General features: G+C 41.8%; 1 protein-coding gene across 1 annotated transcript in view; it reads right to left on the bottom strand.

Moving 5' to 3' along the window:
• Positions 1-3,575: 3,575 nt before the first annotated feature.
• The window catches only part of LOC144596491 (acylphosphatase-2-like), an 85,453-nt gene continuing 70,815 nt past the window's right edge, over positions 3,576-18,213 (bottom strand). The window contains exon 4 of the mRNA XM_078404830.1: positions 3,576-6,718. Within this exon, the coding sequence (XP_078260956.1) occupies positions 6,604-6,718 (115 nt within the window). The 3' untranslated portion in view covers positions 3,576-6,603. The remainder of the gene's footprint in view (positions 6,719-18,213) is intronic.

Below are 18,213 nucleotides of genomic sequence, written 5' to 3'. Positions count from 1 at the left end.
AATTCTGATCTTGGCCTAAGTTGTTATGCATTTCTTATTTTCTCACTATAAGGCCTGGTGTCCTGGCACCACAGGATCGGCCTGGTCCAGTGTAATTGCTGTTGCTTCCTTTCATGGCTGCTGCTATGCTGTGCTCACTCACACGGCTACTGTAGGGCCTTCAGCTGCTACCTCATCTTCCCGTTCCAACACCATGAACGGCAGCTATCCTAACCATGGTTCAATTTACCCCAAAACACAAGAAATGGCTGACCCAATCCCTCAAGCCTGCCCTGGAATTCAACACAAATTCAGCTGATCTACCCCTGGCCTCAACTCCAATTCTGTAGCAGTTCCCTATCGCACTAATTCAACAATCTTTAGAAAATCATCTGTTTCTTTTTTAACTATGCCCAATGATCTAATTTTTACAGCTCCCTGGATCGACAATTCCAGAGAATCACCACCCTCTTTGTGAAGAAGTTCATAGTCACCCAGCGCAGAAACAGGCCCCGCAGCCCACCTATGCATGCTGACCATCAAGTATCCAACTTTACTAATCTCATTTACCAGCACTTGGTGTTACCCTTCTCTTCTTTGTCCTGTCTTCAAGCACCTGGATGTATTGCTGCTAGATCTGGGTGCTTCCCAAATCTTGGTAACATATGTGAGGGCATTGTACATTTCAAACTTGAAGCTTGTTCTCCAACACCATCTATAGCTTTTCAGCATGAGTCCACAGTGTCTCCGAAGCCTCTGTGCAAAATGGCCACACCACCTCTTTTCAGTAAGCTCTTCCAATATCTATAATATAGTGATAGAAAACTGGGTATGCAAGAGACTGTGTATACTGGAGGCCGGAGCTCCTGGTGGCACTCAACAGGTTAGGCAGCATCAGTAGAGTAAAATAGGCTGTAGATGTTTTGAGTCCGATCCCTTCATCTCAACTGCAGAGAGGAAACTGGATCCTGCTTTCTCTCATGTTTTGCAATGTGACTTTGGCATGTCAGAGCCGCCTCCACAAAGACTTTTGCCCCATTATGCAGCCAAACTACAGCTTTTAAGAGGTGCTGGCAGTTTTAAAATAGTGTGGCATTGCTTATGCAATTTTACCAAATTGGATCTTCTGATGCGTCAAGAGAATCAGTAGTGAGCTGCATACCGACTGCATACCGAATTAACTAAAATGACCAGGTGTGATATATTTCTTGCATTTGGCTGAATGGATGAAGGTTAGTTGCACACATGCTTTCAGAGGCTGCCCAAATGAGATCTCTTGGTTTCCATCTGTTGAAACCTATCCATTTAAATTAGATGTACAATATTTTCATACTGTGTGCACAAGATGAGAAAATATTCCATCTGATTTTGCAGCTAATTGTACAACTGTCAAAATAGATAAATATCAGGCTTAGCATTTTCCAGATGCAATTTACACTATCACTGTTCTATCCAAAGACATGTTACAAAACACATTGGCCTGCAGAGATTGTTACAATCCAGGAACGTTTTTGGCAGTTTCTTCTGCTTCTGCTAGGCCTGTGAATCTGAGAAATGTTGGGAAAATTAGTGGAGGCGTGTATGATGATTGGAAAGAAAATCAGATGCTAACAGGAAGCTTTGCATAGATTCAAGAAATTTGGATAGCCTGAGATTAATCTGTATTAATAATGGGGAATAAAGTGAATGAGTTAATGTTGCAAAAAACAGATGGATGTGTTGCTCTTGTGTAGTCAATGATGTAAAGTAGGTGAAACTAGTTGAACCACTGAGAAGGAAGAGGGGAGAGATATTATTTATCGTCATAGTCATAGAATCATACAACACAGAATCAGGCCCTTCAGCCCAATTTACCACGCCGACCAATGCTCCATTTACACTAGTCCCACCTGCCTATGTCCCTCTAAACCTTTCCTACCCTTGTACCTATCCAAATGTCTTTTAACTGTTGCTGTAGATCTGCCTCAATAACCTCCTCCAACAGCTGGGTCCATACACCCATTTCTTTAATGATTCTTTCTCTTATGCAGTGGCGTAAACTTCAATGGAATGTTTGCAGAAATTCGATCTTTGCTTATGTTATGATGGGAAAAGATGTGAGGAATTTCACCCTCAGGCAGACTTCTGTGAAGGTTTTGTGAAAAGAGCCATTGTTGTTCTGCAGGCACCTGGGCAATGTCACCTTCTGAGAGGCACTGGAAAGATAAAGTGGTGGCTGTGCTCAACTTATCAGACGACCCAAAAATGTAGACCATCCTCCAGTGATCTAAGTTCAAGTCACACTATGGCAATTTGGATACACAACACCAACTTTTCTTCGTGATGGTCAACACAAAACTGTTGGATTTTATTTTAAAATAAATCCTCCAGGAGAGGATACAATATCTGCCATCCTTACCCAGACTGGTTTATTTCTGACTCCAGAGCTAATCCTACGTGGTTATCTCTCAAAATGCCTACCAATCAGTTCAAGGAAGATTTGGGCTAAGTAATAAATGTTGGCTCTGCTACTGATGCCCAGGTTTGTTAAGGTGAAATAAAACATATCAAACGTCAATCATTGAAAAGCTAACCATACTCTCTCTATTTTCCTTTGAGGACCAGCACACGTTTCATTGCAACCAGCCATTTCTTAGCAATACTTCCTCGCCTATGACGATGACTGCAAGCTTTTTTGCTTCAAGTCTACAATCTATAATCCTACTATCGAGCATGCAATAATGATACTGGCTGGTCATGTTATTGAGTATTGTGGACATGGATGTCCATGTGTGCTCAAATCTTAGTAGCATAGTTAAAAAATGTTCCTATAAGAAGAACCACCTATGAAATGCAGATGTACTATAACACTTTCTCATTGGGTAGTTACTATTGTGTAAATGTAGCCAATGTTGATGAATGTTCCCTGTTTGCACAACTTCATAAAATCATTTGCCTCAAAGAGCCAGAGATCCTGACTATGGGTGCTGTCTGCGTACATTCTCACTGTGACCGCGTGGGTTTCCTCCGTGTGCTCCAGTTTCCTCTCACAGTCCAAAGATGTGCAGGTTTATAGGTTAACTGGCTTCTGTAAATTGCCTCTAGTGTGTAGGATGCGTATGTGGCAACTAGTGTACGAGTGATCGATGGTCGGCGCGGACTTGGTGGGCAGAAGGGCCTGTTTCCACACTGTATCTCTAAACTAAAAATTAACTTTACAGGTCCTCTGCAGTTTACGGCAAGGTTCTGTTTCGGAGAGAGACACAAAGTGCTGGAGTTACTCAACGGGTCAGTCAGCATTTCTGGAGAGAAAGAATGGGTGATGTTTCAGGTCTTGACCCTTCCTCAGCTGAAGAAGGGTTTGACCCGAAACGTCATCCACACGTTTTCTCCAGAGATGCTGACTGACGCGCTGAGTTACTCCAGCACTTTGTGTCTACCTTTGGTATAAACCAGCATCTGCAGTTCCTTCTGTCTTCTTCTGTTCCAGAGATGTGTTTGTTACCTGAACAGCTCACAAGTCAGAAATGCAGCAGTTAATTAATTTCCCACATGGCAGAAGATGCCTTGCAGCCCCCCCCGCCCTGCAGCAAGCAAATCCATCATGCTGGTTGTATTCATAAATCACAGGTTTACATAAATCAGGCCTTTGTGAGCTCTGTACTTTTATGCTGCAGTAAATAATAGTAATTCTTTAATTTTCAAGCAAAACTACAGATCGGGGAAGTACAGATCTCTGAGTTTAACATCTGGTACCAGGAAAATGTTATAACAGGGCATTCTGAAAAATTCCCAGTTAACCTGGTTTCATGAAAATATGTTTGACCAATTTATTGATTTCGAAGAAACAACTTATGCTGTGGATAAAGGGGAACCAGTTAATTAAATCTCCAGAAACTATTTGACAAGAGCCACATCAAACGATTTTGCAAAAAATAAAAGTTCATGGCTTAGAAGATAATACATTGACCTGGATAGAAGATAAAAAATGGAATAGACACAAATGGGTCTTTTTCTGATTGATAAGATGTTTTAAATGGTGTGTTGCAGGAGTCAGTGCTGGGGCTCAACATTTAATAATTGGCACAAATGACTTGGAAAAGCGAAAGGTGTGATTGCTAAATTTGCTGATGACAAAAATATAAGAAGTAATGTTAGTTCTGAAAAGCGCATATAGAGTCTACACAACAATATTGATGGGTTAATTGAGTGGGCAAAGATCTGGCATGTAAGGTATAGTGAAGGAAAATGTGAGATTATCCAATTTGGCAGGAAACATGAAAAGCATATAATCAAAATGTTGAGAGGCAGCAGAGCTTTGAGATGCGGCAGGACTTGGGTGCCCTGATGTTATTTACAAAAAGTTGAATCCATAGGTACAGCAAGTAATTAGGAAGGCAAACAGAATGTTATTTCTTATTGTTCGGGGAAATTGAATACAAAAGTAGAGAGGAGTTGCAAAGGCACTGCAAATGCTTGAATCTTGAGCAAAACACCAAGAGCTGGAGTAACTCAGTGGGTTTAGTTTAGTTTTGAGATACAGAGTGGAAACAGGCCCTTCGGCCCATCCAGTGTGTCCTGACTAGCAATCCCCCATTCACTAGCACTATCCTAACACACTAGGGGCAATTTACAATTTTTACCGAAACCAATTAACCTACAAACCTGTACGTCTTTGGAGTGTGGGAGGAAACCGGAGCACTCGGGGAAAATCTACGCTGTCATGGGGAGAACGTAAAATCTCCATACAGACAGCAAAGATCTGGCATGCAAGGTCTAATGAAGAAAAATGTGGATCAAAGTCAGGATTGAACCTGGGACTCTGGCCCTGTAAGGCAGCAACTCTAACACTGCGCCACCCCAAATAATACTGCCCTTTAAAGGCAGAGACAAGGCATTTTTTTCCCATCAGAGGATTATGTGTCTTTGGAAATTTCTTCCTCAAAGAATATTTGGGTTAGGCAGTAACTGTGGAGGAGATGGACAGAAGATGTTTTGGATCAGAGGTTATGATTCAGTTTTATTGGGATTTGGTGACTTGAATATTGTGGACTCAATACACATATATTCTATATTCTCCTTATTTAAAGAATAACATTAATATGCTGCAAGGGTTACTTGACCAATACCTGGAATAGGCGGGTAGTTTACGAGGAAATGTTGGACAGGCTAATCTTGTATCTATTGGAGTTTACTAATGTGAGAGAGGTCTTGGAACATAAGTAGGATCAAGAGTAGGACATGGCTTAGGCATTCAATAAGATCATGGCTAATCTGTGCCACATCTCTTCTCCTCTTCTGTGCCAGTTCCCTGTAGCACATAGTTCCCCGATCTTTCAAAATTGTTTCTATATTCTCTTCAAAGGTCACCAAGAATTTAGCCAAATTGGATTAAACCATATTAGATCCTGAGAGGGGTTTCAAGGGGGTTGGGGGGGGTGCACAGGATGTTTCCTTGAGCAGGAGGATCAAGAACTGACAGATCTAGATTTAAAAACAAAGATTGTCTTTTAAGGGCAGTGATAAGGCACTTTTTTCCCCCCATTCACAGGATTGTGCATCTTTGGAAGTTTCTTCCTCAAAGAATATTTTTAAAGCAGAGGTAGATGCAGTCTTGATAAACTGGAGGGTGAAAAGTTATGCTAGTAGACCAGATTGCACATTTGACATTACAAGTCGAATAAGCTGTTATCTTGACAGACAAGGCTTGAGAGGCCAAATAACCTCTTCCCATTTCTAATTTATGTGTTCATATGTATGTATATAACCAAAATGTGTTTTTTTTTTGGTTAAACATTGCATGTTACAACTATGTGTTGGTTTTCTGTTAGGAATTCTTACTTTTCACCCAGATGGTCTGACATGCGTAATTTTAGATGTTTTAACTATGAATTTAGTTAGGGAAAAACAACCATAAAACAAATGCAAAATGACAGGGAAAATAATCAAATCACAAGAAGAGTGTACAGATTGGTGTCACGTGAGTTTGGTGCACATACATACCATAGTTGTTCTTGATCTTCATTACTCCAAAAGATGATTGTTATGCTTATTAGAACAGCAGAATGTGAAGCCGTTTAGTATTGCATAAACAACACTAATAACACAACTAACAAAATAAACTTAAAATCATTTTACTAGTTGGCCATGACAAAAATGTTTTAAAATACTTTATATTAGTACTAACTTTCAGGCAAGTTTTGAAAACTTTGCCACTTCAAAAGCAATTTAGGAATACTAATTAAAATGACATTAATAAATACAGTTGATTTATTTTCTTCCTCACATTCAAAATCTAGTCACTTCATAATTTTTATACTCTGAAACATTTTCTTAAAGATGCATAAAAGGCTGCTTCCAAAAGTATTTATTTTTAATATGATAAACGTGAACTGCTTAATTAGTGACTTTTGAAAGAAGATATCCACTGTTACAGTTGTGTAGAGGAGAATCCCTGTGTATATTAGTTGAAGCTATATCATATTACTCACAGTAGGTCATTGCATATTTCCATAATGAAAGGAGTGTTTTACCAACAAGCAGCAATCATGCAATTAGAGGCATTCAACTGAACATGAACAGTGGTAGTATGATTCCAAGTGACTGCTTCCGTTCTGAGTTGAGGGCCAATGCAAGATCACCCTCTCAGTATCTGGTGGTAAAATTGACGAATTCCAGTTTGGTGATCTCTTTCTCGTTTGAAAAATGTGCCTGATGAATCCGTGAACTTGGACTTCCCACTTTGCTTAACCAATGTTTCCTATGAAGAAAATCAAAGGAACATAATATTTTATTGTCATCGTTTTTTAATGTATTCCTTTAAGCCCCTTTGAACCATGAGAGAGGTTCAGGCAGGCTGCTGTTTAACCACCCACTAAAAATGTGTCATTCTAGTTTAGTTAACATGCCATCGTCTTTATTTCTCCTTTTAGTACCTATTTTGATAACTTTATTAGCAATCTGATGATACAGAAGTTAAACCATGGTACAATCTGTTTTTGCATTTGCAAAGAAAGTTAATAATTAATACATTACATTTTATAAACCATGCAATGCAATTAGGAATACAGTACTAATACCCTAGCTCTTTAATGATTGGTGTACCCTCCTACACAAGTGCTTTTCTTGTTCCTAGCCCTGTCAGCACAGGAGCACCTCAAGGCTGTGCGCTCAGCCCCCTACTCACTCTATACCCATGAATGTTTAGCTGGACACAGTTCCAAATTCCATCTTTAAATTTGCCAATGACACCACTGTTTTTGGATGAATTATGGATGATGATGAGTCAGAGTATAGAAGGGAGATCAATCATCTGACTGAATGATACCAGAACAACAACCTTGTTCTCAACATCAGTAAAACCAAGGAACAGATTATTGACTTTAGAAGAGGAAGGCTGAGGATCCATAATCCTCTCTTCATCAACAGGTCGATGATGGAGACAGCCAAAAGCTTTAAATTCCTGGGCGTGCAGATTTCTGAAGATCTGTCCTGGACCCAGCACATTGATGCACATTGATGCAATCATGAAGGAAGCCCATCAACGCCTCTACTTCCTTAGCAGATTCTGGATGTCGATGAATACTCTCTTGAACTTCTACAGGTGTACAGTAAGAGTATATTGACTGGTTGCATCATGGCATGGTTTGGCAACTCTAATGCCCAAGGATGAAGATTCCAAAAAGTGGTGAACACTGCCCAGTCCATCACGGGTACTGCCCTCCCCAGCATCAAATGGATCTAGTATTGTTTAGGTTATTGTCACGTATACCGAGGTGCAGTGAAAAACTTTTGTTGCATGCTAACCAATCAGCAGAAAGACAAAACGTGATTACAATCGAGCCATTTACAGTACATAGATACATGATAATGGAATAATGTTTAGTGCAAGGTAAAGCTAGCAAAGTCCGATCAAGGATAGTCTGAGGGTCACCAATAAGGTAGATAGTAGTTCAGCACTGCTCTCTGGTTGTGGTAGGGTGATTCAGTTGTCTGATAACAGCTGGGAAGAAACTGTTCCTGAATCAGGAGATATGCATTTTCACGCTTCTATAACTTTTGCCTGATGGGAGAGTGGAGAAAAGGGAGTGGCCAGGGTGCGACATCCTTGATTATGCTGCTGACCTTGCCGAGGCAGCGTGAGGTATAAATAGAAGGGAGATTGGTTTGTGTGATGGTCTAGGCTGCGTCCACAATGCGCTGCAATTTCTTGTGGTCTATAGGAACTATAGGACCTAGGAAATATAGGAGGTGCTGCCTCAAAAAGGCTGCCAGCATCATCAGGGATCCACACCACCCTGGCCACATTCTCATTTCACTCCTGCCATCGGGAAGAAGGTATAGGAGCCTGAAAACTGTAACATCCAGGTTCAAGAGTGGCATTTTCCCAACAGCCATCAGGCTATCGAACATTACAAATTTGAACTAAGCTCTGATCTACAAAATGCCTTAATTGCACCAGGGACTTGGGGACATTGTTTTTTGTCTTTCTTGGATCCAAAGTAAATCCACTCACACTTTCCCATATTCAACAAGGTATTACCTATGAACTTAATCTGTTCTTTTGATAGTCCTTTTGTAGCAGAAGAAACGCCGATCTGCTGAAAAGAGAGAGTTCCCAGAGAACCATTTTAGCAGCACATTTTTCATCAGGTGAGATTGGTTAGAAGAGGTTCTCATAGTTCATTGTAAGGGCCAACGTGGTCTGTGTATACTTGGTCCATATTGTGTGGTGCATTTACTCACAATTAGTAGTGTGTTTTTGCATCAAACTTTATTCACTCTCTATGTCTATCATTCCAGTGCAATCCAGAATAGATGACATGTAACCTTGTGCCTGAAAGTATACAATATGCATTCTCTCATCACCAGAAAATTATCAATTATTTATCAGTGATTGAGTCCTTCATCTGCATCCCAGGAGTGCTTTGAAAATGATTTTTAACTAAAATACATGTTTACCTTTATGCCTATACTTGAAAACTCTGGAAATAATTTATCCTTCGGCTTCAGGGATCCTTCGGTAATTTGATTTTTAAAAAACTGCTTTTACACAAGCTGAGGCAGACAGTTAAACATTTATTATTTTTCTTTCACTTCCTCCAAATGTGAAGATATTTTACAGTTTATATAAAGTTGGAGCAATTACAGATATAACCCCTTAGAAGCACTGCTGAACATCTGGATTGTTGTTTTAATTATACCGCAGAAAATAAGCTAGAAAAATCAAGAACATTTAAAATATTAACAACAATTAAAATTATTCTAGTTTCCAAAACCATGTATACAATGGCTGGAGCTGATGGAGGCATCTTGGATGTATCAGGTAGTATGTTTTGGACAAACAGAGGAATACTGGAGAAACACTGCAAGGCAGTAGAGTTGCTGCCTCACAGCGCCAGAGACCCGGGTTCGATCCCGACTACAGGTGCTGTCTGTATGGAGTTTGTAAGTTCTCCCCGTGACCCATGTGGGTTTTCTCCGAGTTCTCTGGTTTCCTCCCACACTCCAAAGACGTACAGGTTTGCAGGTTAATTGGATTGGTACAAGTGTAAAAAAATATGTCTCCAGTGTGTGTAGGATAGAGTTAATGTGCGGGGATTGCTGGTCGGTGCGGACTCGGTGGGCTGAAGGGGGGGGGGGAAGGCAAAAGGAAGCAGGAAAAATGGATGTACACCTGGATGCACATGGGCCATAGGGAGGAGAGTGGTGAAAAAGGCACATGCAGTTGGTTTATTCTAACTACCCAAAGTGTGTGTGTGTCATACATTTATATTCACCATCCTCCTTCACCTTTTCGAAAAGAGTGATTCACATTATTTTCAGATTTAATCTCTCCACAGGTTTTCTGAATTTCAATGATCATCTCATCAGTACTTGTGTTAATGAATCCACCTATTGATTGAGGAAGTGTCACTTCTTGACTTAATTCAGTGGAACATATGCTTTTTCTCCCACGGCCTCCGGTGGATTAACTTCCGCGATCTGTTTAGTCAGTCCCTCAGGATTGAAAATGACTTTCTTCCATTTCGGTGAGAAGCACCGACTCTTCCACTGATGGGGCAAGAAATGCCTGATGGGGAAGGTGTGTGGATAGCCTGAGATGTGCCCTTCTGCAATACTCCTTGATATTTGAAAATCTTTTGCAAAAATGAAGAGATTTACGTTTTCTCAAGATATCTCTACTTCCACTATCACTTGCAAATTTCCCCGTTGTGGAACGAATAAAGGATTATTATTATTATTATTATTACTCCAATATCCCTGGAGGTATCTGAGTATCAGATCTGTTTGGTGATATTAACAAAGAAGCTCTGATACATTTATTTAAATGTATCTGACTCCGGCTTGAATCATTATTTTGTTTCTGCTTCATTTATTTCTCTTCTACCCTCTCCTTAAGATTTGGCCATACTACGCTAAGCTGAGCTCTCAGTTTTTTGCCATGTTGGACTGCAATGTCCTTCTTGTTGTTGCTCCAGTTGATGAATGTCTCATTACTAAAATGAACTACCCTTAGAATATTTGATTTTTCTGACAATTCGTGCTGGCCTGGCAATTCGCTGAGCACGCACTTCTTTCGCCATGCTGCATGAAATGCTGAAATAAGTGCATGCTTAATACCAATTTGTTTCATAAAGAGCTCTAATAGAAATGACTAAAACCAAGGAATGTAAAGTGAAGCTAAATTTTCTGGTGGCCTTGACATGAGAGAATGAATCTCATTCTTCAATTGTACACTCTGTTGCCGTACAAGCCCCAAGTATCTTGTTTTAATCTATTTGAAGTGACTATATATGGACACTAAGAAGTGATTATTGGGATAAAAGAATTGATAAATGAATATTCTTTGCAGCAATTACTGGCCACTTCACTATTTTGACACTGCAGTTTAGACAGATAGTACTTGTGCCCATTAATTCTTTAAGATTTTTATCTAAGCTAAGCCAGGAAATTAAAATAGACGCAAAAAGGTTGAGTAACTCAGTGGGTTAGGCAGCATTTCTGGAGGAAAGGAATAGGTGACGTTTCGGGTCGAGACCCATCTTCCATCAGAGTCAGGGGAACAGGAACCGAGAGATGTCGAAGGTACATAGACAAATGAATGAAAGGTGTGCAAAAAGCAATGATGATCAAGAAAATATGGAGCCCACAATGGTTCATTGTTCGATGGTTAGAGTGGAGGAGGGACGGAGCAAGGAGGAAAGCAAGGGTTTATTCACAAAATGCTGGAGTAACTCAGCAGGTCAGGCAGCATCTCGGGAGAGAAGGAATGGGTGACGTTTCAGGTCGAGACCCTTCTTCAGACTGATGGAGTCTTTACTTGATTAGAGAAATCAATATTCATACCGCTTGGTTGTAAGCTGCCCAAGCGAAATATGAGGTGCTGTTCCTCCAATTTACATTGGGCCTTTGACAATGGAGGAGGCCCTAGGCCTGAAAGGTCAGTGTGGGAAGGGAAAATCAAGTGTTTGGCAACTACGAGATCACACAGGCCCAGGCGGATTGAACGAAGGTGCTCAGCGAAATGATCGCCCAGCCTGCGCTTGGTCTCGTTGATATACAGGAGTCAATAGACAATAGGTGCAGGAGTAGGCCATTCGGCCCTTCGAGCCAGCACCGCCATTCAATGTGATCATGGCTGATCATTCACAATCAGTACCCCGTTCCTGCCTTCTCCCCTTATCCCTTGACTGCTATCTTTAAGAGCTCTATCTAGCTCTCTCTTGAAAGCATCCAGAGAATTGGTCTCCACTGTCTACTGAGGCAGAGAATTCCACAGATTTACAACTCTTTGACTGCAATTTTCTTTCCTCATCTCTGTTCTAAATAGCCTACCCCTTATTCTTAAACTGTGGCCCCTGGTTCTGGACTCCCCCAACATTGGGAACATGTTTCCTGCCTCTAACATGTCCAATCCCTTCATAATCTTATATGTTTCAATAAGATTCCCTCTCATCCTTCTAAATTCCAGCGTATGCAAGCCTAGTCGCGCCAGTCTTTCAACATACGACAGTCCTGCCATTCCAGGAATTAACCTAGTGAGCCTACGCTGCACGCCCTCAATAGCAAGAATGTCCTTCCTCAAATTTGGAGACCAAATCTGCACACAGTACTCCAGGTGTGTTCTCACTAGGGCCCTGTACAACTGCAGAAGGACCTCTTTATTCCTATACTCAACTCCTCCTTTTAGTCATAAAGGCCAACATGCCATTAGCTTTCTTCACTGCCTGCTGTACCTGCATGCTAACTTTATGTAACTGATGAACAAGGACACCCAGATCTCTTTGTATTTCCCCATTTCCTAACTTAACACCATTCAGATAATAATCTGCCTTCCTGTTCTTACCACCAAAGTGGATAACCTCACATTTATCCACATTAAACTGCATCTGCCATGCATCTGCCCACTCACACAATCTGTCCAAGTCACCCTGCATCCTCATAGCATCCTCCTCACAGTTCACACTCCCACCCAGCTTTGTGTCATCCGCAAATTTGCTAATGTTACTTTTAATCCCTTCATCTAAGTCATTAATGTATATTGTAAGTAGCTGCGGTCCCAGCACCGAGCCTTGCGGTACCCCTCTAGTCACTGCCTGCCATTCTGAAAGGGACCCGTTAATCCCTACTCTTTGTTTCCTGTCTGCCAACCAATTTTCTATCCATGTCAGCACCCTACCCCCAATACCATGTGCTCTAATCTTGCCCACTAATCTCCTATGTGGGACCTTATCAAAGGCTTTCTGAAAGTCCAGGTACACTACATCCACTGGCTCTCCCTTGTCCATTTTCCTAGTTACATCCTCAAAAAATTCCATAAGATTAGTCAAGCATGATTTCCCCTTCGTAAATCCAAGCTGACTTGGAACGATCCTGTTACTGCTATCCAAATGCTCTGCAATTTCTTCTTTTATAATTGACTCCAGCATCTTCCCCACCACTGATGTCAGGCTAACTGGACTATAATTTCCCGTTTTCTATCTCCCTCCTTTCTTAAAAAGTGGGATAACATTAGCTACCCTCCAATCCACAGGAACTGATCCTGAATCTATAGAACATTGGAAAATGATCACCAATGCGTCCACGATTTCTAGAGCCACTTCTTTAAGTACCCTGGGATGCAGACCATCAGGCCCTGGGGATTTATCGGCCTTCAGTCCCATCAGTCTACCCAACACCATTTCCTGCCTAATGTGAATTTCCTTCAGTTCGTCACCCTAGGACCTCTGTCCACTAGTACATCTGGGAGATTGTTGGTGTCTTCCTTAGTGAAGACAGATCCAAAGTACCTGTTCAACTCGACTGCCATTTCCTTGTTCCCCATAATAAATTCACCTGCTTCTGTCTTCAAGGGACCCACATTTGTCTTAACTATTTTTTCCTCTTCACGTACCTAAAGAAGCTTTTACTATTCTCCTTTATATTCTTGGCTAGCTTACCTTCGTACCTCATCTTTTTTCCCCGTATTGCCTTTTTAGTTATCTTCTGTTGCTCTTTAAAAGAGTCCCAATCATCTGGCTTCCTGCTCATCTTTGCTATGTTATACTTCCTCTCCTTTATTTTTATACTGTCCTTGACTTCTCTTGATTCCACACCTGGAACAGCGGATGTCATAGATGAGGTTGGAAGAGGTGCAACTAAACCTCTGTCTCACCTGAAAGGACTGTCGGGGGTCCCTGGACAGAGTCGAAGGAGGCGGTGTAGGGACAGGTGTTGCTTCTCCTGCTGTTTCCTCAACTCCTACCCAATGGTTTCATGTTCAGAATTCCAGAATGTGAAGGTTTTTGAAAATTTGTTTTCTCAACCCACTTGGCATGACAACTCTGCCTTACAGGATTGTCTTCAATGTTTTGTCTGAATATATTTTTCAGTTTACTTCTCAGTGGTACTGAGCTGAACTCATCAGTCTGAAGAAGGGTCTCGACCCGAAACGTCACCCATTCCTTCTCTCCTGAGATGCTGCCTGACCTGCTGAGTTACTCCAGCATTTTGTGAATAAATACCTTCGATTTGTACCAGCATCTGCAGTTATTTTCTCATACGAACCCCGCTGTGTATTTTCACCCATAATTGAGAAATCTGCTGAAATGTCTCTGCTCTCACTGATACCTGGGATACTTAAAAATGAATGCTATGAAATTATTCCACTATCCAACATTATCAATGGCAAAAATGCCGTACAAAGCCACTTTTCCAATGTTTACACTTGGTTCAATATGTTGTGTAAACTCTCCAGCTTGTGGTTCAATTGGAGGAGTCATTTGGTTAACCATCGTGGGTTAAGAATTTCATGTTGAGGAAATGTGTCCTTCCTCTTGGCAATGAAAACATTCTCAACATTTTGTGCTTTCGAACTGACGATTCAAACTGTCATTTGCAGTGGATGGCTTCCACTACTAAAATGGCAATATGCACGATTCATGGCTGTATGTCTTGGATTCTGCTGTGGAACTGAAGCATTTGCTAAAGGTTTACAACTTCAAACTGCAGTCATATTTGCACCTTGCATTTCTGTATAGCATTTCCACAGATGTCATAATTTTGCATATAGATCAAATATGGGGTTCTTTATGTTTAATAATTTTTAGATGGAGTTTGCTCTTTGATTTATATTGATCCTTAACTTCTCCATTATCTCAACTAAACAAAATATCTTAAATTTTTCATGAAGTCAGAAGTGTTATTAACAACTGTATATTTGTCAATTTACTTCAGTTGAGAGAGTAGCTTTTATGTGCTCATGTACAGCAATGTTTTCTGCAGATGCATTCTCTCTATTACCATAATTTTTCACTTTGATATTTGCTCTGAAGAACAATTCCATATGTTCTATGTATGCGGTGATGCACATCATCATATGCACCTAAAGCTGTAACCAGCTTGTTATTGAATAACCATTTTGTCCTCTTCTTCTTCTGCTGCCATTGCCATCATACTGGATGCATGGAGTTTCTCGTGCTACTACTGCCCACTTAGCGACATGGCCTTACGTTCTGACACATCAACTGAATCCTCTTAAAACGAATTTCTTGCCGATGGATGTGTTGAAAGTGTTTTCTCCAAGTTCACACAAACATCAAGTCACTCTGTTGACCATATTGTATCTGTGTTAAATTGTGTGTTCTCTGCAAGTATTGTGCTGGCTTTCATCCAAATTACTTGGCTAGGAGCATTTCAAGCCAAGCTGTTCTCCTTTCTTGTACAAAGCTTTGGCTAGTATTTGGTCCAATGCTCACACTTACTAGGGTCCGTTTCTGTTATGCTCAGCAACTTGGCTTATGCCTCAAAATGCCACAGTGATCACCAGTTCTATCAACTAGTCAAATCTTTATACTTCAGACACTGTCCGTTTGTTTTTCTTCATGTGAAATCTATTCTTTACATCCATGCTGCCAATTTGTAATTTCCAACTGGATCTTATTAAATCATGGAGAACTGTTGAAACATGTGTGTTCTATTTACTCCACTATCTACACACATCTGCTTCACATATCTGCAATAATAATCACATTAATGCCATGATCCACTGATGAAAATTGTTAATAAATCGATCCTTTCACAAAATATTACCATAATTATTCAACTTTAAAATGTCTGAAAAGGGCCTGTCCCACAGGCGATTTTTTAGGCGACTAAAGGCGGCTAGGCTGTCGCCACATGGTCACCGGCGTGTCGTGAATAGTCTCGTGAGTAGTCTCCAAAGAGCCGTAGCGTTTTTTTGGTCACCGCTGGATTTTCAGAATGTTGAAAAAATTTCGGTGACAGTGGGTTTAATGCCAATGAGCGTAGCTTGACGTATCCTGACGTACGTGCTGTCGTAGGTTGTCGCCAGGTGACGTAGGTTGTCGCCGGTGCTGACTTCGGTGGATTCCATTGGCGACTACCTACGTCAACCGGCGACAGGTACCGGCGTCAAAACCGGAGGCAAAAATGACGTGAATTGGCTTCAGTTGTTGCCGACAGGGTCGTAGCTTGTCGTAGCTTGTCACGGGTCGCTAACACGGGTGGACGTAGGTTGACTTCGGTTGTCGTAGGTTATCGCCTGTAGGTTGTAGGTGCGGTCTTAGGTGGACAATAGACAATAGACAATAGGTGCAGGAGGAGGCCATTCAGCCCTTCGAGCCAGCACCGCGATTCAATGTGATCATGGCTGATCATTCTCAATCACTACCCCGTTCCTGCCTTCTCCCCATACCCCCTGACTCCGCTATCCTTAAGAGCTCTATCCAGCTCTCTCTTGAATGCATTCAGAGAATTGGCCTCCACTGCCTTCTGAGGCAGAGAATTCCACAGATTCACAACTCTCTGACTGAAAAAGTTTATCCTCATCTCAGTTCTAAATGGCCTACCCCTTATTCTTAAACTGTGGACGTCTTACTTGCGATGATTGGGTCGCCGGCTGTCGGTAGCTTGCCGTAGCTCGACGTCGACTAGGTCGTAGGTTGTTGTAGCTTGTCGTAGACATTGTCGTTTTTCGACGACCTGTTACTTTAGCTACTTTCATCATTTACAGTTCCAACTCTCGCTCTCTGACAGTAATTATTATTAAAAATGAAACAGCAGTGTATTTGACCCAGCCAGATTCAATATTAAGAGGCCAGAAAAACACAAACCTCAGATGGCAGAAATATGAACCAGAAACAAAAAAATGTTGGAACAATTCAGCAGGTCACGAAGCATCTGTGAAAGAATAGATGAGCTCATGTTTCGGGTGTGGACCCAAGCCCCAGACAATGCATGAACACCCTCAATGTTAGCACATTTATTCTCTCCAAATATGCTGTCAGAACTGCTGAACGTTTCCAGCATTTTCTGTTTTTGTTTCCATCTCCAGAGTCCCCATTTTTATTTATTTCAGCAAATTTCTACATTCCAACCAGAATTCTCTCTTCCTTTTCCCCAAATAAATTCTGAAATGTTTGTTTATTTTTCAATATTCTGACTGGTGGAGACTTTGTATATCTGATGAGAAAATCTTTAAGTTCAAATATTATTTTGTCCATTTCTTGGAGCAATCTAATTAGTACCATATTGCTAACTTTGTTTTTCTGAATACTTACCAGAAAATCTGTTTCTGCCACAGTTCCCCGTTAAAAGATAATTTTCTTCACCGTGTCATCATATTTTGTGGTGCTTTAAACAAATGCACCAGAAATTGATCATTTGCCAATGAAATTATTTATTTTCTGGTTTGTCTTATCACAATTACTACTTTGGTGACAATATATGATGTGCTGTCAGAGGCAAGCTAAATTGTTGACTTTGTGCCAGGAAAGGAGTCTAGATTGGGATTCATTTTCTCGTGTATTTAATGGAGGACATATGATTTGCTAACATTGTTCATGACAATCTGTGAGCTGCATTTGTTCCCAGTTAAAGACTCTCACGGGGTCTTTATCTTTTATGTCTTCCCCAACTTCCCTTAGTTATGCCTTTTCAACAGTTCAACAGTTCAACAGAGCTTTATTTGTCATTCGGTACCAAGGTACCGAACGAAATTACATAGCAGTCATACACAAAAAAGAACACAAGACACATGACCCCAACACAAACGTGTTTTATCTTACACCTAAAATATCTTTTAACAACATTTCCTCCACAAACTTCCCCCATTGTTAATAATAACTAGACCAAGTGGACCCGTTGGGCCCATTCCTCGTAGAGGAGGGACAGGGAAGGGGAGAGGATGCCACTCACCTCTGCCCCGTGGCGGCAGCACTGCAGCCAGAGCGAGCCGTGGACCCAAAGCCTCTCTTGTATTGGTCTAGCACCCTCACCATTCCCCCCCACTCAATCCCCCTTATCCACCCCCCACTCACCCACTCCATCCCTCCTACCCCACCCCCATTCCCCTCCCCCCACCCCACTCCCCTCCCCCACCCCTAATCCCCCTCCACTCCCCCCACCCCATTCCCCCTACCCACCCCCACTCCCTCCATCCACACCCCCTCTCCTACCCCCGCTCCCCCTCTCCCCTCCCCTCACCCACCCCCACTCCCCATCTCCCCTCCCCCAGTCCTCTTCCCCCACCCTTACTCCCCCTCCACTCCCCCCACCCCATTCCCCCCTCCCCACCCCCACTCCCTCCCTCCACACCCTCTCCTCTACTTCCGCTCCCCCCTCCTCTCACACACCCCACTCCCCCTCTTCCCTCCCCATCCCCGGTCCCTGCCCTGCCCACCCACCCACCCCACCCCACCACACCCACGCCCCTGTCTCCCTCCAGTGCACCCCTTCCCCCCACCCCAACAC

The sequence above is a fragment of the Rhinoraja longicauda genome, chromosome 9 (assembly GCF_053455715.1).
Source record: "Rhinoraja longicauda isolate Sanriku21f chromosome 9, sRhiLon1.1, whole genome shotgun sequence".
Lineage (NCBI taxonomy): Eukaryota > Metazoa > Chordata > Chondrichthyes > Rajiformes > Arhynchobatidae > Rhinoraja > Rhinoraja longicauda.
The sequence above is the reverse complement of the archived record's forward strand: the minus strand, read 5'-3'. Positions and strand labels throughout refer to the sequence as shown.